At 41.3% G+C, this 26,236-nt stretch overlaps 1 protein-coding gene across 1 annotated transcript; it reads right to left on the bottom strand.

The window, feature by feature from the left end:
• Nucleotides 1-8,963: 8,963 nt before the first annotated feature.
• On the bottom strand, nucleotides 8,964-25,837 carry VCPIP1 (valosin containing protein interacting protein 1). The gene is made up of 3 exons (XM_076329621.1): nucleotides 23,034-25,837; nucleotides 17,356-17,442; nucleotides 8,964-14,249 (listed from the first exon to the last, which is right to left on the bottom strand). Exons 1-3 carry the CDS (start codon nucleotides 25,741-25,743, stop codon nucleotides 13,378-13,380), a joined length of 3,669 nt encoding a protein of 1,222 aa, XP_076185736.1. The 5' UTR covers nucleotides 25,744-25,837; the 3' UTR covers nucleotides 8,964-13,377.
• Between the last annotated feature and the right edge of the window lie 399 nt (nucleotides 25,838-26,236).

Here is a 26,236-nt window from a genome sequence, read left to right as displayed (position 1 = left end):
GAGCTGGGCGCCAGCGCCATTCCGCGGCACACAGCCTGGCCGCTCCTCACGGCGGGCGGTGCGCGCCGCGGCCCGGGTCGGGGCCCCCTCCTCTAGGAACGGCCGGCGCGTAAAGACTGGTGTTAGACCGGGATCTGAAATCGCAGGCGACCCGACTCTGACGGGGCGAGCGCCCAGCGGAGGGTTCCCGCACGCGGGGCCTCCTCCCCGCTACCGGCGGGTCGGGTAGCACCGGGGGCGAGGACGGTGCCCTCAGCCCCTCACACTGCCCGCTCTCTCACGGGGTGCGAAGACAGCCAGCCCTTCCCTCCTCCCTCCCTTTCTTTCCTCCTCCGAGGCGCTGCCGCCCTGTGGTTACGCGCGTGCTCGAGAAGCGAGAAGCCTAACCTACGTATCCTCTAGGTATTGCCCTACACGAAGGTCTTGAGCTGGAAGCCATTTGTGTAAAGGAAGCCTTGTATGTATGGAGTTTGTACGCACACACGCACGTACCTGCGCGGGCTGCCCCCCCCCCCCCCGGCCCGCGAGGGGGGCAGGGCGAGCGGGAGCGCTCGGCTCGCAGCGCCCCCTGCAGGGCACGCGGGAACCTCAGGCCCGGGCACAGCCCGTAAGGCGCGGGAGGGGGGGGGGGAACCGCAAAAACCCAACTTACCTGCATTACAAACCCACTCTTACAAGGGCGAACTCGTATCGTTGCATCTTTCACGGGGGGGGGGGGGGGTGTGTGTCAAATTTGTTGACGTTTTTGTTTATTTCCAAGTAGTCTTTGCCTGCTGCTTACTAATAGGTGTTCAGCACCAACCTGCATTCGCTGTGATTCACTTTTAGTATCCAGAGATGACAACGCAGCAGGTTTCCCCACATCAAAGCTCTGACAGGACTCTTGGAACTGTAAAAGCTGTAATCAAAAAGTATGTGGAATAAAAACCACCCTGAGACAGGATTTGTGTCGTCAGCCTCATGTGGTATGAAATGTCATCTTTTAGCATTCATTTATACTTAATTCAAAGTGAAAGGAGCCTGAAATAAAAAGTGTTGTTTAAACAAGTACCTTCTTGTATATTCCCATAGTAATACATGTGTTCTTAATAGGTCCTGAAAGCATTAGCTGAGTCAAACTACTAAGTTAATAAGTACTGATGGTGCTGCTGTAAAAAAAATAATAATAATCTAAAGATGCAGTTTGTTATGACATCCAGTAACATTCCCCTTGGAGTACATCAGTAAGCACATACACACGTCACTTTTTTTTTCTTTTTTAATCCTGTATGTATTACTGTCCTGTGTGACAAGGTCTAATGTTCTGAGTTTCTTGTGCTCCTACACGACAAAAAAAAGGATGGAGCTGCATCCCCCTCTCCATCTCTTCTCAGCTTCCAGTAGCTTCACAAAACCAAGCCAGAGGTCTAGCTACTTCTCTCTTCAGAGACCCTACAAGAAGTTGTTTTTTCCAACTCTTCATTTAAGAGCATCCCTGAGAAAGAAGGCGCAAACTGGCAGTCTGTTTCTGTAGCGTGACATGGAACGTCTCCCCCAAATGCCACCATTTTCAGGGACTGTCCCATCCCATCACATCCCATCAGGGCTGTCATGGCCCACAAGCCATCAGGCTCAGCCTCAACAGATTTCTGGTCGGACACTCACCAGCCTGCAATATCTGAGTCCCAATACGCAAGACCTGCTTTCTGCCTTTGCTTGTCCTTCCCAAGACTCCCTTGTGACAAAGGAGAGCTCGATTCCAGCCTAAACCTGAAGAACATGACCAGGTGTAAAGACACTGCTGCAGGTTCAGGGTGGCAGGGTAAGGCAAATGTCACCATCACTCCAAGCTCATGGACCTTGAGTCACAGCGGGCATACTTCCAGTGGCACTTTGCCACTTCCCCATTGCCTTAGGACTGCTTAGTTGGGTCTCCTGACAAATCAAAACCAAACACCACTAGAACCACCTGTCAGCATTTGGATCCTGCTTGGTTTTTGTAGTGTTCCCCAAGTGCTAACAGCAGCGGGCATCCCCCTTCCAAAGACAGGACACTCACTCACACTCTTACCCAGATGATTTGATAGGCCAAGTACCCTGGAAGAGACAGTGACGATCCTGTAATTTGCCCTGTTATTTATTCCTTCTTGCTAAGCTTCCTGCTGACCTGCAGGGGAAAAAAAATTCTATTAGGCATTCATTATGACCCTAACCAACGGCAGATCAGCGACTCTGTTCCTGCTGGGAAACAGGTCCCTTTCTGTGCAATGCCGATGCCTCAGAAGATTTCACCCAGCTGCAGTGGTATGAAGGTACCACACGATTAGGCCATATGTCAAGTCCATATGTGTATTATCGGGCTCATTTGTTACTGCTCCAATTCTGTGAGAGTTCCATCTATTCCCTAGCAAAGCCTTTAACGAATGAAAAAAATACCAGTCATGATCCCATTTCATATTGTCACAGAGCTGAAATGATGGAAAAACTCTGAAGCCGTGTGCAGAAGTTTGTAATTCTTTGCTGCTATGCTCATCAGAATCTCATTGTGAATTCAGGCAGCCAGTTCGACATCTATCTGGACAACTAAGCAATACAAGGATATTCCCCGGAAAGCACAGAGCTTAACACCAGTGATATGAAGTCAAGAATAATCAGAATAAATGATGTCCCTGTAGGTTGTTCAGAAACCTTACAATGGAAGAACCCAGAGTCTTTGCAAAGATGATTCTCAGCACAGACAACCAACAAGGCACGCAACTGACTTCTTGCTACGAGAGCTTCAACCTTTGAATCTAGCAAAATTCCTACAAGGTAAAGTCAGGAATTAGTTTTTTTGAATTGTGGAAAACAAGTGGCTCATTTCCTCAGCAAACAGTTTCCCAACTCAAAAGCAATTGCTGCCAGTCTCATAGAACTAAGGTCTATAAAGTAAAAGAAACACATGATGATTGCTAAAATAAAGACCAAGCTCAGTGTAGGTGAGCTTACAGGTTTTTTACCAGATACTTTCCTTTTAGTAGTCTTCAATGCCTTATCACCAGTTCCTCTAGTGACTATCATCTTCAGAGCTCTACACTGGTAGAAACACCAAATGTGCCAATCAAAACCACACGCATCCATCACATCTTCAGCCCAGCTACTTGACTTGGTCTAGATTCAATGTCACGCCACCACTCATTCGGCGCCAAAGGTGACCTTGCTTGCATCAGCCCTGTGGGGGTTGAGCTTCCTCCCCATGTTTGGAGAAATTCTTGAGGAAGAGCACGAGGATACTCACCAGATACTCTTAAACTAAAATAGTTCTCCATATGGACAGCACATTATTATCTGCATCTGCTCTGTGTCTCAGTACTGAAGATCCCAGCTTGTCATTCGTACTTGAGTCATGTCACAGTCAGTTCAGTGAAGCTGCAGTTCAGAGCAACTTCAACTTGCTGTGTGCCTTCAGAGTCACAGTCTTTTTTTTTTTTTTCCTTGCAGTATCAAAGTTTCTGAAGGGCAATATTCTATTCATGGCTGTTGAAAATGATCTGCTTTTGGTGGAATTCTCTCTAAATGCTCCTTACAACATTTTCCTGAGACGCTAAGTCTTACAGGACCAACCACTTCACCCAGAAGAGTTAGCAAGCTCTGTGCACTTTGACTCAATCTATTCATACAGCCTTTCAGAGAGGGGAAAAAGTGCTAATACCTCTGCCTAGCTCAATTAGCCTGTGTTCTGTTAACCATGACACAGAAGAATTGCATGTACTTTGTGATTTCATGAATTTTTGCTTTACTATATTGACAGGTCTGCATTATTCATGCTAGCGTAGGGAGGGTGGAAATGTAAGGCTTAAAGGCTACTGTATCACAAAAATATCGAAATAATTGAGTATATCTGGATGGGCTTAGAACTTATACTAGTGCATTAACCGCCGTGACAATTGTGCACAAAAACCATCCTCTTGCACATTCCCAAAGCAGCCTATATCACCTTCTCAAGGAGGCTGTACGACTGCTCAAAGAATTCTGGGTGGCCTTTGGATCAAGCCTTGCACTGAAAAAAACAACCGCAGTTCTCAAGTTCAGGAGATCAATAAAGCAGCTCCAGAGACATAGCCCTGCCAGGGACCTACACTAGGATCTGCTCAGGCACGTACACGAAGAACAAGTTACTTACTGTAGAATAATTGTAGTTCTCGGGGATGAGATTATATTTCAGATCTCATGAGCTGCTCTGTATCCCTGCTTCCGGCAATCCTCAGCTGTCATTGGCTTGAGAAGAAACTGAGGTCATGCTGAGCTCACACTGCCTCTTGCACAGTGTGAGGAAATGGTGTCAGTGCACAGCTCTGATGGACACTGTCACTTAGAAGCCAAGTCCTAAGCCTCAACTCATCTGCTTATGCAAGTACAGTGGCAGCTACACTGGTAGTACTCCTTCGAAGAGACAAATTTCTGTTTGGCGACCACTTCACCTATGGTTTCAATGGCATGGGTGTTAATTTAGGTGAGGCACTATATAGGCAAACAGATTGCCTATAATTAGGTTAAAAGTGGAACAGCCTTGAATCAATCAAAAGGGGGGGGGGGGAATTCCCAGATTTACACTCGACATTACCTATGACGTTGCTATCAACTCTCCCAATAAATAATAATGATACCGCTGCAAGATTAGATTATAATATTAATCTCAATTAACAAGCTTTATTAATTTATGTTTGTTTTGGAAATCACGGAGGAATAATTTTACTAGTTCTGGTCAGGCATGCAAATGTTTTAAAAAAGTATTTACTCCTTTCACAAACATACATACAACTTTGGAGACTGAAGGGATCGTTTAGAAGTCACCTGTTCATCAGGTATGAGAAGTACGCATTTTCCCACGCTGTTTTGGAATTATGCCCTAGAAAGTCATCACTACAAATGCAGGAGAAGTCAACTTAATCCTTAGATTTTGCCAACCCCAGGAGTAAACAATTGGTCCTAATGCAAGGGCTTTGTAAAGCAGTGGGAGCCAGACTGAGCCAACCAAACGGTCAGGTGGGTAAACAGTAGCCAGGCAGCAGTAACCGAGTCCCAGCAGCAGCCTGAGCTAGATTCAAGCAAACAGCTTGAGTTCGATAGTACCCTGGTGATAAATGGAAAGCACTGGCTTGACTTTCTACCCCCCAAATAAAAAAACACATTGTAAAAAGAATAGTGTTCTGATCCCCTACTTTCCAAACTAGCAACAAGACTCTCTCCTTCCCACTCCTAACACTGATTGCAGTAACAGGAGTCACGGAGACAAATCTTCCAGTATCACAACCAGCAATCCCAGAGATGCTGGCCTCTGCTGCTTGCACAACTGCAGTTTACCTCTTTTTCCAAGGCAGTGTTGCCCCCATGCTCTGCAGAATTCCAGCAGGAGGAGAGGAGAGAGAGCGGAGAGTGCTTACAGATGCGGAAGACTGCACACCTCCATCCTGGCTCCACCTCTGCAGTCAGCAATGAGCGTCCATGAAAGGTCCTTAGTTATTGGAAATGTATTTTCTGAGTTTGTGCAAGGATGCGAGTTTAGGAGAGTTTCAAATGTAGAACCTCAGGTTAGGGTTGGAAAGATCCAAACCATTAAATAAAAAAAAAGACAACTTTCAGAGCAGACAATAGATAACTGGGGATTTTTGGGCTGATGGCTTACTGGAGACCTGAGATAGTTCAAAGTTTCCAAACTAAGAAGGGAACGGGCTAGCTCGGCTGACTTCAAATACAAGGAAGAAAACAAAAAAATACATTTGTGAATATGGCAGGGTAAAGAAGAAGTTAAGGTTAGGAGAAACAGAGGGAGCAAAGAAATAAATACTGGTATTTAGTTTCTTCCATTGTACCATGCCTTGAATTTTCTTCTTTTGAAAGCAAAAGGAAGCAGGGACTCTTGACCCTTATTTCCTGCATCCCTCCTGCTGTCTGCAAAAATAATTGCTATTTCCAGCATATGTCTTCAGAAGGCAAGAAGGACCTTATTTTAAGAAAGACATAGTGGGGGGAAAAAGTAGTATTCTTGTATGTGCAATGTTCAGATGTAGGACTTGGGTATGTACTGAGCAACACTTGAGTAGTTTTGAACATACAAATAGGTAGAAATAGGAGTTACTTCATTCCCCGCAATTTTAAGTTAGGCCCTTGCCTTTTCCATGTGTTTTGGCTTTTTTCTTGCTGCCACAAACCCTACATCATCATGTGGCAGCAACTGGTGAAGTCTCACCCCTTCTCTCACACTGGGTGGAAAAGTATGTATTTGGCAGCTTTTGCTCCTAGGAGAAAAGAAAGGTGGATCTCGGGGAAATCCCCAGATTTAGACTGAGCCACTGCAGCTTCTAAAGCTCATCACCCTGGAAGTGGAACAACATGAAACGTGGTTGCCCTACAGAACTACCTGGTGATTTTTAGAATCATTGATAAATCCTTATGTAGCTTCTTCCTTCTCCTGAATATGCCCACAAGTCCTCTGCTCTCTTAGGAATCTCCCTTCATTCCTTTCTGTCCCATACATACCGATCTCGGAGGAAATCAAACAAGGTTTTCATTTCTATCAGTCTAATTTGTGTGAAATTGGATCATTTATCTATTGCCTCTTACTGTCTCCATGAGCAGCAGTATAAACAGAGGACAATAAGCTTACAAAAACGTCCGTGGTAAAAATGATTCAGTATGTAAGTCCAAATGGCAGATGAAAAGCAAGCAGGAAAGCTAGCCCAACATCAGAAGAGACCTCTTTAGGATTTGCAGAGTCTGCACAAATACATGTAGGAACGAAGGGAGAGGTTAGGATTAGGAGGGCATCTGGCAAGTCTCTCTCTACATTTATACAACAGCGTGACAATCTGAAAGAAGCTTCATTTTAAAGAAAATCTTATAGACTGAATTGACAAAATAGCCTATAAAATCAAGTTTTATTATTCTGAAAGTTGCTTGAACCATGCCTTAAAGTTTTCTAAAAAATGACTGTGCATTTCACGCAGCCAGGTTCCACAGACTATTGGCTAATAAGAACCATAGCACCTTCTAAACCTTCTTCTAATTTCTGGTAACTTCCTTCCACCTGCCGTCTTTCTTTTAATTTTTTACTTATTGAATACAAGTTTCCAAACAGCACAGACCCAGTCCAGATCTACGGGATCACTTTAGAAATGAAATTAGATTTGCTACCAGCAAGACAAGCCACTGGAAGTATTATTTCCAGCAGAAAACCAAATTAGGTAGTCGTTTAAAAAAACAGAGGTGGATAAAGTCCAAACACAAGTCTGTGCAGCCATCTCTTAATCATCAAATCAATGCCTTTCATTAACAGAACAGAGTATAACAGTCTTTTCTGAAGCCTCTTAAAGTGTCTGCAAGTTACTGCAACGGAGGTCATGCTTACACTGAAGCCCAATGCCTTTGACGGTATTCATAAGTGTTCAGAATCACTCAGCGTACATCAATTTAAGTAATTCAAATCAGAATAACCCATTTCAAAACAGTTGTGGCAACCAGGTTTCTGTAATGTCAGCTTGGCCATCAAGTCTACTATGGATCCAAACACTACTACTTTTCTTTATCTATCATTAAGAAGTAAATATCCAAAACATCACAGATCAGTAGAAGCCAACATATATCAAAGCCTCAATAAAATAAACTCCAAACAAAGCGACAGTTTCTATTAACTTTTGCAATCAATATATGTGTGAATTGACTCTTCGTAATACCAAAAGCACCTTCCACAACTCACTACACATGCTGAAGAACATCCAAGGTTCACTCTCACCCTGATCCTAAGGAGAAAATTACGTTGTGAGGGGTCTTGTTCTGGCAGGAAGCTGGGATTTTGCAGGGATGTTAGAACAGATTTGCTATGGACATACCTAAGGAAAAAAAAAACCACAAACCCAACAACTCCAATCTAAAATAGAAAAATTTAGGCAGACATTAAGGCTGTACAATTAGTAGCAGAAGAAAAATGAAAACACTTTGAAAGCACTCTTAACTTGGTTGCTTCCTACATTCAGTACTGGTTTTGGCTCAGATTGTAAACACTGCATTAATAAAGATGAGTAAATTTCTAGCTTAGCATTAAGCATTTAAGCCTTTGAAATACAAATCTTCCAAAGGGTAATTTTCAATTCTTCATGATATGACATGCAATCAAAGTTAACTCTGTATATTTACCCCCATCGTTTTAAAGAATGCTTTAATGCTAGCACACTTTGAATTAAAGCCTTTCGATAAATACAGGAAGAAGTAACAGTTTTGCAGATGGGTTTTATGACTTCTTTTTAGGCTCAAAAGTAATGATTACAGCCAATTTTTGAAACAAAATACCACATGTAGCTGGTGGAAAAAGCACAGAGATAATTTAAGTAGTTGTCAATATGTTCGTCTTTGAGCATTGCCAAATTTTCAAAAGCCTAGTTCTTCCAAATTACGCTATTCATACTTGCATATTGCATGCATTAAAATTTTGCTTTGAAATACATTTTGACCAATGTTTCAAACCACAGATTGCAAGATATCTTAAATGTCATGTATGACTCGGTCAGCGTTTTTCTACACCCTCTTCTTGGTGACAACTTTGAAAAAAGATTCAGATCTCAGGTTTTGGTCTCAAATATATAAAAACCTGTTTTAAAAATCTCTCAAATTCAAAGGTCCTATGTGTTTAATGAAATATTCAGAACAGGTATGAGGTCAAAAAAACTTTTCCATAAAGAGTTTTTCTTTCAAAAAAGTTTCTTTTAAACAGAAACATAACTAAAGCAAAATGGATGACATCAGAGTTTACTTTTCTAAGATTTGTACCAGTTTTTCAACTTCTGTACTAGTAGTCATGTATACAAGTATAATGCAATTTATATGTATGAATGCAGAATGCAGAAGTTAATATAATTACAACTCATTCATTTTGTAGCCAAATCAGTGTTAATTAAACAGGCTAATGTGTGAAAGGCTAGATAAAAGTTGCACCTTATAAAACCAAAGCAGATGTTTTAACTTATAGTTTTAATATAGCAATCAAAGAAAATTCCAAATACTGTACAGTGAAGTGTAGTATAGTACACTATATACTGTTATAATACACTATTGTTACATTACAGATAAAAAAATCAAATATAATTAGTACAGCAATCACAAATAAACCAAACCAAACTGTGCTGGGTAACAGCCAGTACTGTGAAGATGGTACAGTTTCTATGCTAATTTATTTTTAATTCAACATGTAAAGCACTTACTGTTTAAAAAGATTTGTTTTCTAAATATATACACTATTTTAATTCTTATTTATACATTTTAAATAGCATTCCCTCCTAAAAGTGCACTCTTTCATTTCTTGGCAATAATCCTCATTAAACGTAAAATAATTCTGAAAATACCACTCTTGTTTCAACCTTTTATTGCTCAACCGCAGGCATAAGGGCTCAGAGGGAATCCTGCATTCTAAAGATCTTAAGCAACTTCTTCAATTTTAAGAAGCTAAACTGATATCCACACGCAAAACAAAGAAACCACTTACTGATGTGGTTTTTTAAACAGAAGGATCGATTTCATATTATTATTTTTTTACAAAAGCATGTAGATTCTGCTATTTGAAAATGGGAGCCAAACAAATGTAGGGATAACAGCGGCATCTTCTTAAATCATTCATTTTTCATATATTTCAGATCGAGCATCGCTCTCCCAATTGTAAGCATACTATGAATTTTATTACCTGGCATTTTCAGTGCATTGAAAAAGTAGCAAGCAACTCTGCTAACCTCGTGACAGTGACAATAGATTCTACTTTTTGAAAGATTGTAAATTAAGCATTTTGGTCTTGAACATATGCCTGTTGTACAGGGTTGTTAGCAGCCAGCCTTGTGGCACTGTGCCTCTGTGATGCTGCTAGAGCATTCTGTCAGGGGCAACGTCTAGCTCACACTCTGTATCTATCAGAAGACTAGTAAACTACACGGGATTCACAAAACCAACGATATACGTTGCTGTTTTGTGACTGTAACAGTGAAGACATCCCAAATATATGATTTCATTTGAAAAGCTGCTATTTATTTTCCCCTCACTGAAATGCGAACAATTCACAGAGAAACAGCAGTATCAAAAAGTCAGTATTACTAAGCAGCCAGCCATCTGAAGTAGTAAAAATCTTGCATTTGCCTGGAAAACTGATCTGTTCTCCTGAGGTTTCCCACGTGCTCATCAGCAATCCAGTTCATTCTCCTTTTTTTTTTTTTTTTTGTACTGGGCCTGTATTTTCAGTAATCATCTCTCATTTAGGTTATACATACTAAGCCATAGTAAAGTTTAGGATTTTCAAATAATTTAAGTCTTCTTTGCCATGAGACCCTGTGTAGAAGGTGGTTGGCCCCTAGACGAGAAAGTAATCAAGGCAGGTACTCAAAAAGAATTTAGAACCACAGCCTAAGTCCAGAGGCAATTCAGTAGCGAGAAGTTGAGGGTTTGTTGAGAAAGGGACACTCTTCACACCATTTGAGAAGTCCTATTGACAGGGCTTCACAGCCACAATGAGTCAACGTCTTCCCTGCCCTTGTACCCCACCACCGTTTTCCTGACTCTAACAGGGAAATCTAACAAGCACATGGGTGCTCCTAAGACAGGCACACAGATTTGCCTCAACTTACGTTTGCACCCACTGCTAGCAATCAAATGAAACATCTGTTCAAACTTACACTTCAGTGTTCTTTATTTCACTTCTCCCGTACAGTTACACATCTCACCGGCATGTAGATGAAGTTTAGCTTCACTTGAGAGTATCAAAAGCCATCTTTCTCAAAAACACTGATATTTAAATGCATGAGAAAGCTACGTGAAATAAGAACACTGCAAAGAAATATGCACAATCTTGCTTTACACCAGAGGAATTCACATCAGCGGATCTTGTGATTTTTGACACCATTTTACCATTCCTTTTTGAAACCATTTTGTTTTATGAACTGGAGAGTTCTGATCTACATGACTTGAGTGGACCCAAGGTGATGTGACACTAAGGGTGAGTCAAACAGAACTATTATCTGTGTCTATTTCTATTTAGATAAGAAGAAAAATGTCAAATTACTGCTGAAATGGGAAGTGTGTCAAAATTAAACCAAGCCTTCCTCTTTACACAATAAAAGGCACACAAGCTTCTGTAGTCTTACCGGAAAGGCATGAAAGCAGTAAGCATCTTCCCTTGACATAAGGATGATGTGCAATAAATATTTCAATTTATTTCAAACTTAAAATTCTCTCATATACACTACTCTCATTTTCTTCAGCCGAGGAAGACTTCTTTTTCTAAAGAAAAGGTTAAAAATGTCTAAGTGATAGTTACCTTGTCTAAAATGCAAGAGATCCAGGTGATGCCCCCCCCCCCAGCCTCTCCCAACTTAAACTCCTTCCCAGGAACAGGCCACTGCTATACTTTTCTAAACCTCACGCTGTGACAAAGCACAAACCTCTACTCAACATTTGCTATATTGAAATAGCCTTCAGACAGCTAGACCGATTCATGGGAGACTAAATGTTTTCAGAAGTCATGGCAGGCTTCCAGCTGCTGCATGTGCATCCTGTTTCTCATTGAATAAGCCCTGCCAGTTAATCAGTGCATCAGCAAGGTCAGTTCTGGTGAGCCAAATTACTTCATACATTCCAAGCTTCCAAATTGCTAACTTACAGGTTAGCAATTTGAGATCTGAAAAATTTTCATTTATTTGTGAAAAGGTGATTCTTACTTTTTACCTATAAGTAGTGTACTAAATCATAAAATATTTATTCCCTCTACATAAAAAGTTAACCAACAGAGGCATTTTAATTTACTTTGACAAAACGGGAGCTATCCTTTCAGTGACTTGCTTCAGTTAATTTTACATACAAAAATAAATCCTCCCTCATGGGACATTTTATCATACTAATGCTTAGAACTGTTTAAGTGATTAGAAATGTAAAAACTGAGGAGACTTTTCTGAATACAAACATATACAATACAAACAACATTTGTGAACTGGTAAAAACCCACATGTGCACAAACACAGACTTCAATATTTAAATGCTCTTAATTCCTTTGAAGCTGTACTAACATCTTTCATCCATTCAATGTTATTTTACCATTAAAGGAAGCAACAATAGTGCACTTAAATATGACTATGAAGATAGGAAGCAAAGTGCAGTATCAGATACACGTTCCATCCTTAGGGAGCAAGCACAATGGCTGCTCCTTAAGAACTAGCACTGCAGGTCTGATGAACACACTACTTAAGTGGATACCAGCTACATTATCACTGATGCAGGGAAATCTGCATCACAAACTGAAGTGAGGCTAATAGAGGTGGGCAGTCTTTATAGACACCAAAACAGCATGTATTCCTTGTTTCCATGGAGTAAACAGTGAGCTTCCAAAAGCTCAATTATCACTGAACATTTTAGGATAATGTGTGTTAGAGAGTCATTTCCTTCCAATAAATTGTTAATCTGCTCTGAAGAGGACAGTTGTTATTTAACTTTTGCCATTACTAACCAATGCTAGTAATCAAAGTCTTTTAAAAGAAATGGATTTTGCCATTGAACATGTGTTGCTTCTTGCAATTGCCAACTTCTTCTCTCCTGTAGTTGTATTAAAAGTTGCACAACATCTGACCAGCTCGGTATTTGGGTACACTTACTAACAGAGCACCAAAATGGTTGTGTTGGCTCAGACAGCCATGCATAACCACACCACATTCACTTTATCTTCTTCATACACTAAGTAGCCTTTTTTCTAACTTGCTTAAACCGACAATATGCAGAAATTAGAGAGTTTACTAAAGTTACAATTATTCCAAGATTTCTGACAAGTGTATACAGCTGTATGAATGAAAAAGTTTTTAAATCGGAGGAAGTGCCAGCACAATGTAATTAAAGTACTGTATATGCTGCATTATCAAATTTAGCAGAAGTTTAGTTTCAGTTGCTTTTTGAAATGTATGTACAATTCAATGTTTATAGTGTATTGTTAAGTGGAATTAAGTACCTGGGACAGGATTAACTTTGTCATGTTTCTAGTTTTGCCTCTTCTAGCCTTTCCAGTAGCTTTAAACTAGCATGGTAAGAACCTTGCATGGGCTTAAATTTTAAGACTTTTAAGGAATTAAAAATGACAAGGAATTTTCAAGAACCCACATTTACAGCAGATATTCATCTCAGTGCATTTCCTAATAACTAATTTACAGGTAACAGAGCCAGCCTGGGCAGCAGTATGGTAATATTGAAAGCTATTGCCAATCACACACTTGCTTATCATGCACTGAATAAGATGATATAATCTTTGACATACATACAAGATTTAATAACTAATCACTTTGTGTGGCCCAGCCAATAAACATTACATTTGAACAGTAATTTTTTCTACCCTTATTAGATTTTAACCTATCAAGAGTGATCCATTGGCTCAGTTGCATTAGTGATTCCTGCATCTTGACTATCCATCTCCTCAAGCTCCTCAACAGAATTTCCCTTTTGTGCTTTAGACCTTGCAGGGAATGTTGTTCCCACAGAATTCACCATGTTACCATCAGTTGATTCGGTATTCAAGTGTTCAGTACCACCTGGTGCAGGAAACAATTCGGGTAAGCCAGCCTGAAAGCTCCCAGTTTTAGCAGTTGAACTCACTGCCTCTACTTTTCTTTGAGATAGATCAACTGATGCTGACTGCTCTGTATTCTGATCCCGCAAATGTCTATCCATTGAAGCCTGAATAGAAGAGACCATTTCCTGCAACTTTTTTCTCTGTGCCTCAATCAAAGTGGGGTCAAGCTGCCTGCTGTCTCTCATTGTCACAACTCCCGGAGCAATTCGGATAAGCTCACTGTTACCAGAAGCAGCTGTGAATACAGAAGGCTCAATTTTAGCAGAAGGACTGAAGTCCGTTTCTGTGCTATGCTTTCTTAAAAGTGGTGTTTCCCTGGCTCTTTGATCATGTTGTTGACTACTAGATGCAGTTCCTAGGGAATGGCCCTTTCCTTGAAATGCAGTTATGTTATGTAGTTGTTCAGATTTCTTTTTCACTACTCCACCACTACCCAGCTTCAGCATTCCGTGTGAAGGACTTGCTTCCCTGCTTCTTGAAGCAGCTTCTGCTCGCACTTGACTTAAGGCCTCTTTGACCAACTCTTCAACGTCAGGACCAATAGGAAAGTGTCCAGCAGCATCCACACACAGCTCTAATCTGTCTTCTGCTGCATTGTACACAAAGTTTTTACCAGGCAGATGTGGAAAAGTACAGTGCTTGCCATCAGCCAAACCTATAAAGATAGAAAGTGTTATTCAAGGTGCTAACGTATTTTAAGGCATGCTCTGAATACACAGTAATTATTGCATTTAAACTTACAGCATCAAGTATGTAAAAACAAACACACTGAAACTTACTACTGTGGGAGAAAAACAATTTAGGCTTGTATGCCATATGATACCAATCACAGTGTACCTCTGAGATGCTGCTGCCTTCTATGGTGATTCTAATGAAGAGACAGGACTGTAGTATTACTAGATAAAATAACCACCTTGCTGGGACTTGCAGTTCTAATACAACAGAAGTTAAAGAAATAGCATATGCTTGCAGTAACACAAAGCCAGCCAAACCCCATCATTACCACCACCACCCCCTGCCCCAAAACCACACAAAAACAAACAAACAAAAAAGAACCCAAAAAACTGCCAAAGAGCACATTTCAAATCACTGTCTATCTGGAGAAGTACTATTTAAGACCACTTCCATATTAGTTAGAATTGTAGTAGGATTTCAGGGTGTACAACTGCTGCTAAGCCTGAGGAATTTCAAATTTGCTATTTGTCGTTTTCTCAGAGAGGAAGTGTTGCTAGGTAAACAAAAGTGTTTCAAGCTTACTATGTTTAGTAGTCCTGGAGATTATAACTATTAGCCTTTACAAAACAAACATGAGGCGTAATATTTTTGATCTGCTGTTGTTTCATTGTCCCACTTAAAATTTGACCGATCTGCTAAAATTGAGAGTTCACTAGACGAATTTAAGTTCTGAAGCTCCTCTGTGTCAAAAATGGGCAACATTGGGTTTTCCAGTTTATCATCATAAAATACAAAATAACTCTTTCAACTCTGTCCCGTACAGGTTGTGGTAAAAGCAGTAAGGTATTACTTCAGTGACGATGGCTTTCTGCGAGTTAAAAGCTATCTGCAGATAAAAACTTGGCTGCAACAACTCTCTTCGCTTCAGTTCTATCAGCTATGCAAGGAGAGCTACAATAGAAAAACACTTTTTAAAAGTGCCAGGAATAGGTAAATTAATGGGATTTTTCCTCATGTTCTCTTACAATCCTTGAAGAAAAACACCAGAAATTATGCAGAAGGGAAGAAACACAACAAACAAATCCTATTTCTGTGTTATCAAATACAATGCAGTCAAAACAAGCATTCTCAATGAAAAAGGTCACTCAAATAATTTGAAACATTATTAAACTGTGTTTAAACTGATGAACCAACTGACCAATCTCACTCATCCTCCACAGCTTCTGACTCACACACTTTTACAGTTGCAGAAAATCTACAGATGAGATTTTATTTCGAGAACTTCAGACACGTAGCTCCTTTCTTTACATATCCATGGGAACCAATAACCAAACAGCTAAAACACACACAGAACAAAATTTAACCCCAAATACCTATCCATCTAACTTAGTCTGAAGAACATATTTTAACCACATCATTTACCAGTTCAACCTTCATTTGCAAAAGAGAGAGCTGTAACAGCTTCTATGATAGACCAAAACTGCCTCAGAAACTACAATCCTGACATCTCAAAATAAGGCCTTAAACAAGATCTACTAAATCAAATTTCAATTGATTAACAGTACCTACACTTGATAGAACGCTTTGTTCCAAATGTCTGGTATAATAGTTGCATTATTACATTAACTAAAATATTACAAATAGGTAAGGAGCTTCTTTAAGTGAAAAAAATAGTTAGATTGTTCCACACCATAATTGTTTAACATGGAAATTTAGTAGTTCATAAAATGTTAAAATCATACAAGTATGTTAATGCTGAAATAGTAATTCTACCTACCAAGGCAGTGTAAATACCTGCACAGAAAAAAATGCAATAATGTTCGAATACAGAATATCATCTCCCACAGGCTCAGTTCTTACGTTGTCAGTTGGCAAAAATGACTTAAGTCAGGCATTTTCTGTGAGTTAATGACCAGCTGGGTTAAAATCCTTTGAATTCATATCAGGTTCCTAACTCCGGCTAGTCATTAATCGGTCCAAAATGTCCTTTCCTTCAGGCACTGTTTAAGTTAATTCACTTGCCACAAACAATACTCCAGTCTTTACTGTACAAGCATAGTAAAAGAAAGAAAACTAAAAGGAAACAGATCTGCTATAAGACAGTTGCATGCTAATTCTATTACCCAGGCTAATAATTCAGTGAGAGGTAGCGGGCATTGAGTATACCACGCATTTTAATTACTGCAAACAGAACAGAAATTACGTGGTAAAATACCTGTTTCCAGAAATAATCAAGATTAAGTTAAGGTTGATAAAACTGCCTAAGAAGAAATCAAACAGTGAGAAAGCAGCAAAGGAATCATTATTACAGATGAAACCACAAGAGCTAAACCATGAATGCAAAGACTTCAGTAAGAAAATAAACTTTAAATGAGAGAAAATAACTGAATAGTACTTTCTTCTCTAAAGAAACAGATGTTATTCTTTGTAGATAGTATTTGTAAAGCCGTCTAAAAATCAAATATACTCTTAACTACTTGCTTGGTTATTCTGCACATAGTCCAAGATGTGACATTTATCAATGCAAGAAGGGGGTGGATAGCTTTGCTTTTGAACAATAATCTTAGGAATATGAAAGACAAATTTAACCAACCATTTAAATTTAAAACACGCAGTACTCCTGTATAAAATATCTACTAAGAAGCACACTAGAAAGATGTACTGCTTATCCAGTAAGTGTTTTAAAGTATAACAGGAATAGGTCCCATGATCTTCTCTTTGTTTGATCTTGCGGGGGGGGGGGGGGGGAGCCAGGGGGACGGACGGACAACGGGGGGGAGAAAAAAAAAATCAGCTGACTTACTGAAGTTGTTTGTACAATTCAGGAAGTTTAAATGGAGATGTATGGTTGTAGAGAAGATGTCAGAAAAGAAGAGATTTAAGTTGGATGAACTAGTGTTAGTCAGATTCCCTAGTCTTGAGCTCTCTGAGGGAGCATAGGAGTTCTACAATATTATGAAAATGAAAATGTGCCATGGTAATAAAATAAAAATATACTTAAGCTTACAAGTGACTCAATACCAATTTACAATTTTAAAGACTTGAAAACAGAGGAAGGAAGGGATAAAAACAACAACAAAAAATACCTGTGGTTTTCTTCATTATGCTGTAGAATACTCCACCCTGCTGAAACAACTGAGGAAGCCCCTTTGCGTAAGACCAAACATCTTCTCCTGTAAAAATCAAACACAATCGTTAGAATTAGAGTCTTATTTTAACATTATAGACAATGGCTGAAAACATAACTCCTTGAATTAAAAGCTGAATCCTCGCTCTCTTCTATGCAATTAAGAATTTGAATTTTTATTGCAAATTTACAGGAGCCCAGGACATTGAGAAACTTTCAGGAAAACATACCACTGTCTGCAGTCAAATATCCTACATGTTCTAGTACAAAGGTTCCCAAATTTGATTTGATCCAAGCTGCAGCTCCTGGTTCTTTGCCAGGCCCTACACACGAGTCTCCATTCCCCTCCTACCCATGCTTTCAACATAAAACTAGGAAATGACTAACACACTTCCAAAATTCAAGCACACTACCCTTGCACACTAAAACCTCAATTCTATATTCCTACACCTTCTCAAAGATCAGATCTCAATTTCACAGCCACCATACAGCACACTTTATACTGTAGCTGAGATACAAACGTCCACACAGGCAGCTACGTAGAAGCTGTGTCTGTACCTTGCTTTTCTTGAGAGTTAGAAACAAAATACCAACTGTGAGGCCCCAGCAGTCCTGTGTAACTGGCATTTTTCAAAGATGCCAAAAAAGGCATTGAAATGTGACAACTTTAAATGCTGCTGAGAGGAAAAAAAAACCCCAAACCTAGACTATGTAAGGAAAGGAATACAAAGAACAGAAAAATTGGATTACAATGACAGAGTATCAGTGACCTAACTGCACCTGCTAAATCAGTTCAGATCCGCATTTTTACCTATACCCTTTTCCTCATTTTGCTAACCACTTACCTGCTTCAGAGAAGTGACACGTGACGTAGCTGTCAAAGTAGTGCAAACAAAAAGTACTGATAAATTCCATTCTCCTGATGCAGAAACAACTACTGCGTATATACATTTTCAGAAAAAAATTGCTTTTCCCACTTTATATCAAACATTCAGGGAACATACTGAGATACTTTAAATAGAAATTGCACCCTTCTCTAGGCATCAAAATCTCAATAACCACGTCTCTCCATTTCCTATTAAAATTGGAGAATGTAAATCATCAACTAAAGTTAACTGGATGCACTTAACTACTTGGAATAGAGATAGTTGGAATGCGTGAGGTTGTAAAATATTACCCACCAATATTTCTTTGCTTGCTGTTAAGAGCTAAATAAAAGTAAAAAGTTATTTTTAATAGCTTCCACATACACATATATGAATATAGGGCACATCTAAATCCTTCCTTGCATTTCTCTACTGCATATCCCACAAGGTAACTGTGGCTACTCTCCTATCCCACCCACCTCAGGTGAGAAAATGTTTCACCCTGGTGACAGTGGCATTATGTGCTACATTACACTTTGAAACTTTTCAAGCCACTCTCTGACTTTTCTGTTTCCCTTCCCCAACAGGCACGGGACTCTGTACACTCCCCTGCTCGTCTGTCCCCCCCAGAATCCCCCAGAAGGAGTCTGTCGCTCACCTCTCCACTTCAGGTGTTATTCAAGTCCTCATTCTCTATAAAAAGGTACAGCACACCTTCATCGTGTTTTGTCCTTAGTCATTTTAAAGACAGGAGACCTATATAATCTGATTCATTTTAAATGCATTCACTTGAACCATATATGCTCTGGTTTATTGGATTCATTTGCACATCAAGCTCACAGATTTGGCCTTCACTTCCTAGCAAGAACACCCAAGTAAAACTAACTACCTGTCTTTCTTATTTTCCATGGTCTACTGAAGAAGGAGGTCTTGTCTTTTGACTTTATCCCGGTAACTCCTCTCTACTGACTTGCTAATAAATTTGAAGCTCCTCTCCAGCTCTCAATGACCCACTAAAAAAATATTTTTTTTATTTTATTTTAAAAGGAGCATTCTCCTTTCCTCCTCACTACTGCCACTGCTTTCCCTCTTCTTCAAACAGCTGCATGGAGGGAGGACAATTACTGCTGATAACACTCTCTCTCAGGTTTTTGCTATTTCAGGTGTTCACTGCTACCCTGCATCCCTATTCGCATTTACGTTTTGAAATACACATCCCTATACACAATGGCTCCAGAGCATCACTGCTGTGGCTCTTCATTTTCCTCCAAGCAGCAGCAAGCTGAAGTCTTCCTGATGGTTTAAATACTGCCCACAGGAATCAAAATAACCACTACACTGATAAGTAACAGAATACAGTCATCAGTCTGCTGAAGCTTGGGGAGGCCACAGCCAGCAGCCACACAGCGGCTGACTCCATATTAAGGACTCCAGTACTGCTGCATCTAGCAATCCATTCTTATGTGAAGGATTCCCTTCCCTTCCACAAGACAACCACCAGGCTTTTAGAAGAAGCCCAGTTTTTACACATTAGTGGCATTCTCCAAGGAAAGATTCCCTATTCACTCCGGGCATGATTTTTCAAGCCTTGCACCAGAGAAGCTTTGTTGTTTAGATAGCCTTTTATGCAACACTAGCAAGGACTACATGCAGAAAAGTATAGAGAGCAGGGCTCACAAAATAAAAGCATCAGCCACTGCAAGAAATACAAACTAACTATGATGTTTTGATAAAGAGATCTCAGATTGGAACACCAAAAAACCCCACAATTACAACTGGACTTTCCCAGATCAGAGCAACTAGCGTGTGTGATTCAACTAAACTATGTTTGAGGTTTGCACATTTTTGTTGCTAGTTGGGTTTTACTGTTTGATTTGGTTTTGTTTACCATGGGAGTAAGATGTTTCGAGGTCACAAGTTAATTTGGGTGATCATTTAGTTAGATTAAAAACTCCCTCAAGACACTACATTTATCAAAGAGGTGATGTTCTCCACACTATTCCCACTCCAGTACACACTCCCTCAGACCAGACCTCAGCCCTACAACATTAAGGTATGGCAACAAATGAAGACTATCCTACCCACAAGCATGCCTCATACATACACTGCAGAAAAAGAGCAGGTGCAGACTAACCTACGCCAGTGGAAGCCCAAGACTGTCACTTCGTACAGCAGAGAGGACACAGAGAAGTGCAAAACAAATAGAAAGCTCAGTTGATAAACACAGGTTACAGGGTACTACAGTTGGCTTAAAAACAAGCTGTTTAAATCCAAGCAAATCCTGGTATCAATGAATGCATTTAATTTAAACCTGGCTATTTTGATTTCTTGTGCACCAACAAATTCATCAATGCAAACCGAACAAAACAGATTCATACTGGGCTTGCATGTATCCAGAGTGCTTCTGCATGGGTGTATATAAAATCAGTTTAAAAATATAACGTTTTAACTATGTTAATGTAAAATTAAAATTCCTTTAGTCATTTCCTTATAGAATTCTGTATTTTGAGCTAAACAAAAGTAGGGGAGAAAACATATTATGCATGATTTTTTGTAAGGCTAAGCAGTCCACAAATTACAGTATCTAATTTCCCAAGGCTTATTTTTAAGTTATATACATAAAAATTAAAGAACATGGTCTAAAATTTTAATAATTTAACTAGCTGAGACCAGAAAAGACAAATTCTAGTCACTGAAATACGAGAGAAGCATCAAGTCAGCCTACAGGAGACCCTGCATTAAAGAAAAGCTTTTAAGCATCCGGAATGAATAGTTATAGATGTTTGAAGACACACTTTCACTGTGGGCATTGGGGAAAAAAAAAAAAGCAAAGCATGTCTGGCCCAGAGAGCTATTTCAATACCATCTCTGCTCTACACATTCTAATCTGACTGTATTAGATGAATGCTTTTAGCAGAACAAAGTTACAGCAAGAGCATGCAGGATAAGCTGACTCTCAGAACCTTGCAGCATTGGTTTTTAGCAGTACAGAAACGTAATTGAGAAACACTGAGGCTTCTTGTCCCAGAAAGGCTGAATATACCACCTTGAGGAACTGCCACCCCAACACTCTTAGGAAAGTGCAAGGACTTAAGAAGTTTCTTCGAGTTTGTTTCCCCATTGAAAAGGCACAATAGTAAGTAGTTAACTGTCTAGAATTTTTTCCAAAAGTATCTCTGAAGGAAAATGAAACCCTGATGAGAAAAGCGATTGTGTAAAAATAGCATCTTATTCAGTAGCTGCATAAGTTGTTATAACTGGTTGGTTTATCATTTGCTGACACTTTTACTACTATTAGTAATGCAAAATGGATGCAGCCAGAGAAGGCTGAGGTAAATTCTATTCTAACCTGTGCTTCGAAAGCAGAGTCTAACAGCAATGAGAGTCAAAGACAAAATTTGATTCTTGAATACAAGATCAGCTCACAGTTTATAGATAAATACTTGTAAAAAAAAAAATGAGACCCCTTAATGCTGAAGTCACTGAGATACTTTTAAAGCACCCGAGAGGTTTTTTGTAAGCCAATAATTACATTTTCAGGAGTATTTCCTGAAAACAGGAAAGCACTCTTTCAAGCTTCATTTCAATATTAAGACAGCTTTTAAAGCTAACCTTTTCCTGCACTTTGGAACTCCGGTGTAAATGTCAGTGTGACAAGGTGGCTAGTGATTCAGCATGCTATCTTGCAAGACACAGGAGTAAACAATCAGGCTTGGAAAAGAATCAAAGTTCTGCATGATGAACTTCTGACATACCACTCTGTGATTATGTAATTGTTTTGTTTCTAAAACATCACATGCTTTAGCCACACCAAATCCCTCCAGCAAAAGAGAAGGCTCCCACAAAAACACATGTAAACATTACTATTCAACTGGTTCATAGAGCTAAATGTATGATAATTACTGTTCTACTTCCTGCCAGTAAGCAGCAACAACTGTGAAACCTGATGAAGAAAGTACACAAATGAAGGCCCAAGTCTCCTGAGTCCAAATATGAAAATAAAAATGACAGGCACCTGAGAAAAGTCCTTTCATCTTGAATTATTAACAGTTAGTCAGATTTACAAGACTGATGATTTATAAGCATAGCTTGGCAACCTTATGTCCACCTTTGGGATTCAAATCTATGTTTAGCTTCTTTCAGTTTCTCCTCTGCTTACATTCTGAAATAATACTTTTCACAGCTCTTTAAAAATACCAGATCTTTACTTAAAGTTAGTAGATTAGCTAAGGATACAATGTTGTGTTGATTTGCTTAAACCAACACAATTCCCTGTGGGGAGAAATGCCAGGACTTTATCCTACTACAAAGGTGACAATTTGGTCCTCAAACTTCCAATGAGCAGACATTCAGCGTCCCCTTCTCACCCCTGCTCTGAATTTATTTCCTGAAATCTGAGGGAGATGTAGGAAAAAAGAGAGCATGTAGCTCACACACATACACATCAGATGCATGCCTAATGAGAGACAGGAAAAACAAATAGACAGACAGACAGAAGATGAAATGCAACAACTTCTAAACAGCAATTTTTAAAAGAGGACTTTATAGCAAAGAAAGAACAAGTATCTCATATACACATTTTAAAAGTCACGACACTCAACAAGTCACTAACAGCATGTTAAATGTTCTTCTAAAAGAGGAATAAAGGAACTAACCTTCTCCGTGGTTACAGAAAAGAAAGAAAAAAAGATACGTATGTAACTACAGTTTGTAAAATGTTATCTTCTACTTAAAAATACAATTTTAAAGTATAACTTGAAGTCAGCCTTACCCATTAGTGTTGCTAGAAGACAGAGAGAATACATCTCCTTATCGACTTGCTCTTGCAGTTCCTTCGATGAGATTTTACTAGTCACAGCAACATCATCATGCTTCACGGCATGGGCCGAGTGTGCTGAAGCAGACTGCCTGCCTTCTTCCTTACCTTTCAGGATTTCTATCGCAATCCTGTCACCATGCTGCAAAGGAACGGGCTCATTTTCCATGCCTTCTTTGGGAGGCAGAAGCTCTTTAGGAGGGAAGCCATAGCGAATGCATTGCAAATACGGAGGAATATTAAATTCTCTCGCTATGCTTTCCTGTAGTTCCAAGAAGGTAGTAGTGCACTTTAGGGTAAGCATTGACTGCCTCCCATCATTTGTGGTTATTCGAATTTTCTTTTCTTTTGTAGATGTTGGAGAATACGGGGTTTTTGTTGGTGTAGCAGGTGCAGATGATGGCCCCTCACGAACGGCCCCAGGAGAAGCAGTCCTAGGTTGCCCTTTATGCTCTTGTTTCAGTTTTTCACTTTTCCGTTTTTGCATTACGGAAGCCTGGTCTGCAATGTTCTGCTGAATAGTTCTTTCAGCTTTGCTCATATTCAACTCTTCCTTGTGCAAAGTTTTTGTCTTCTGTCCAGTCAAAATAATTTTGGTTGGAAGTTGCGACTCTAACTCTTGTCCTTGCTGTACATCATCAGCTCTTTGGGCGTGAGCACCATCGATATTTACAGGGGTATAATCATCAGGGTTCTTTTTGGCAGTTTGATGCAATATTGTGTTGACAACTTTCTGAACAAGAATCTCACTACCAAATTCACCAGGGAAGTGCTTGGTAACAAGTTTCATGGCGACATCATACACATTGCTGTTCAGAGATGTGTCACTTTCATACTGGAACCAGTAGACTGTCTCTCTCACCACTCTTCCACCCCACTCTAGAGTAATAGGAAAAGCTTCAGGGAGATTATCGTATTCTTTACCTTCCCAGTAGTGCTTGAATCCACAGCCACATTTGCCACCTGTAGACCTAGTATTAGTTCTGTCTCCATCCAAATATGAAACAGATCCATCTTCTCTGACACGACGCACCAAGTTACCATGACACCAGTTACAAGCGGTCAAACTACTCAGGCTATAGTCTGGTACCAGCACATCCTTTGCGGGGTTGTAAGAACACACCAAACTGTTCAGGGGAAAACTGTAATTTTTGTCAGGCCTTAGTTGGCCGTGGGTACTTTTTGCCAGGTTATAGAGTTTCCCCCCAGGAGCCAGCCACTCAGGAGGAACATGATGCTCTGAAAGGGCCCCGCAGATGAGGCACCTGTGAAGGCGGTTGTCCATCACTGCTTTTTTGGCAGCTGCAGTGACTTCTTCAGGCTGCACTCCTATTACACCAGTCCTTCTGTAGAAATACTGATGTACATCAGCTACAAGACTGGGATGGATACCGTGTTTACTCATGAAAACCTCCTCCATTGCAGCAACAAGCCTCATCAAGTACTTATCTTGCAAACTTCTGTCTCCTCCAATAACACAACCACCGTCCTCCTCTAACTTGATGTACTTTTTGATGAGGTCTTGAGGAACTCCCCAGGCTTTAGGAAGTAGCTTCCTAGGCAGTTTAGGTAAAGCAGCACCTTTTATTCCAACTAGAGGAATATAATGGTTACGTCCTGAGCTACTCCATGCAATGCAGATCGGCTTGTTCAACATGCCATCTTTTCCCATGCATTTTTCTAGAGGTACCAGACCAGGGAGGAATGTCGCTGAATAATCTCCGGAGCTTCGCATTCCACTCAAGGAGTCTAACAGGATGATAGGCCGGTGAAGCACGTTGGCGAGACCAAAGATGTGAATATTCCTAAGGCCCATTGGCACACCTTCTGGAGGAACAAACAAAGGATCACATTCGTTGATAATATCCTCCCACTCAGCTGCATCAATAAAGTCATGGAAAAGCGCCTTGTAGTGACTCAGATTCTCCTCAAAATGCTTCTTCAGATTCTCTCGCAGAGCATGCCAGAACAGTTCCCTGCCAACAAGCGCTCGCGAGACTGCGTGGACAAGGCAGTGGCCATCTCCATCCACGTGGACAGGAATGAGGCACTCCTGACTGTTGTTGGCCTTCTTGATGTCTTCCAGGGTGTCGTGCAGGTAGATGAGGCTGCCAGAGCGGTCCTTTCCGTAACCGATGGTTTCAACGTGCTCCGGCTCAATGAGGAAGGCGCGGTCACCCAAGAGGGAGCAGTCAAAGATGTCTCCCTGGTTCATTTCTGTGAGGAGCTTAGCTTTGCCAGTTTGCTTATCCATACCGTAGCGGGCCAGGATGGGGGCCAGGAGCTTGCAGTGGTAGTTGGAGAGGCCCATGACTTTGACGAGCTCAGTGTTCCTGCGGGGCGGGCCGGCGCCGCTGACGCCCAGCAGCGCGTTTCGCAGCAGGTTGTGCAGTACCAGGTCGGGATCCGTCACCTCCTCCACGGCCAGCAGCTGCCGCTGCTCGTGGCGCTGCCCGCAGTCCGTGCACTCGATGCTGCCGCTGCTCTGCGGCCCGTGGGCCGGGAAGAAGAGCCGCGCCTGGCATTTAGGGTCGGGGCAGGTGCCCGAGAAGATGCGCCGGTCCCGCTTTTTGGAGGCGGCCGGAGGCGGCGGCTGCGGCTGCTGCTGAGGAGACGGCGGCGGCGGCGGCGGCGGCGGCTGTTGCTGCTGCTGAGGCTGAGACATCGCTCTGCTCTGGCCGGGCTTCACCCCCACCCGCGCTTCTCCGCCCTCACAGGCTCATCCCCTGCGCCCCGGCTAACGTCCGACGCCTGACAGATGCCGCCGCCGCTGCCGTCCGCCAACCGCCCATCCACCGAGCGGCCTCCCGCTGCCGCCGCCGCCGCCGCTCCTCGCCCCCACCCCCGCCTGCCCCCCCCGGCAAACACGGAAGCCGCCGGCGCCGCCGCTTACTGCCTCTTCGCTGCCTCAGCCGTTGCCCGCAACGCAACGGCCTCTCGCACTTCCACGCTAACGGCGCAGGCGCAGCGCCGCAGGGGCACTCGGGAACGGTAGTCTTCTTCGCCGCGAAGGCCCGGCGTGGGGAAGGGAGCGGGGAGGGCACGAAGACTACGGGGACCGTGATGCCAGGCGGCAGAGGGAGGGCGGGGGCGGGGCGAGCCGGGACGGCCGCCCCGCCCCGCGGCGTTTCTGGGAAGCGTAGTCTTCTGCCGGGTGG

Source organism: Aptenodytes patagonicus, chromosome 2 (assembly GCF_965638725.1).
Source record: "Aptenodytes patagonicus chromosome 2, bAptPat1.pri.cur, whole genome shotgun sequence".
In the NCBI taxonomy this organism is placed as follows: domain Eukaryota; kingdom Metazoa; phylum Chordata; class Aves; order Sphenisciformes; family Spheniscidae; genus Aptenodytes; species Aptenodytes patagonicus.
This window is presented reverse-complemented; position numbering and strand designations above follow the sequence as displayed.

What these genes read in the sequence shown, in the direction of transcription:
- VCPIP1 (XM_076329621.1), bottom strand. Translation starts at nt 25,743, where the DNA reads ATGTCTCAGCCTCAGCAGCAGCAACAGCCGCCGCCGCCGCCGCCGCCG. An exon ending in TCTTCTAGCAACACTAATGG is followed by an intron (nt 17,443 to 23,033) that starts GTAAGGCTGACT and finishes TGATTTTTACAG; the next exon opens with GAGAAGATGTTTGGTCTTAC. An exon ending in CATAATGAAGAAAACCACAG is followed by an intron (nt 14,250 to 17,355) that starts GTATTTTTTGTT and finishes CTATCTTTATAG; the next exon opens with GTTTGGCTGATGGCAAGCAC.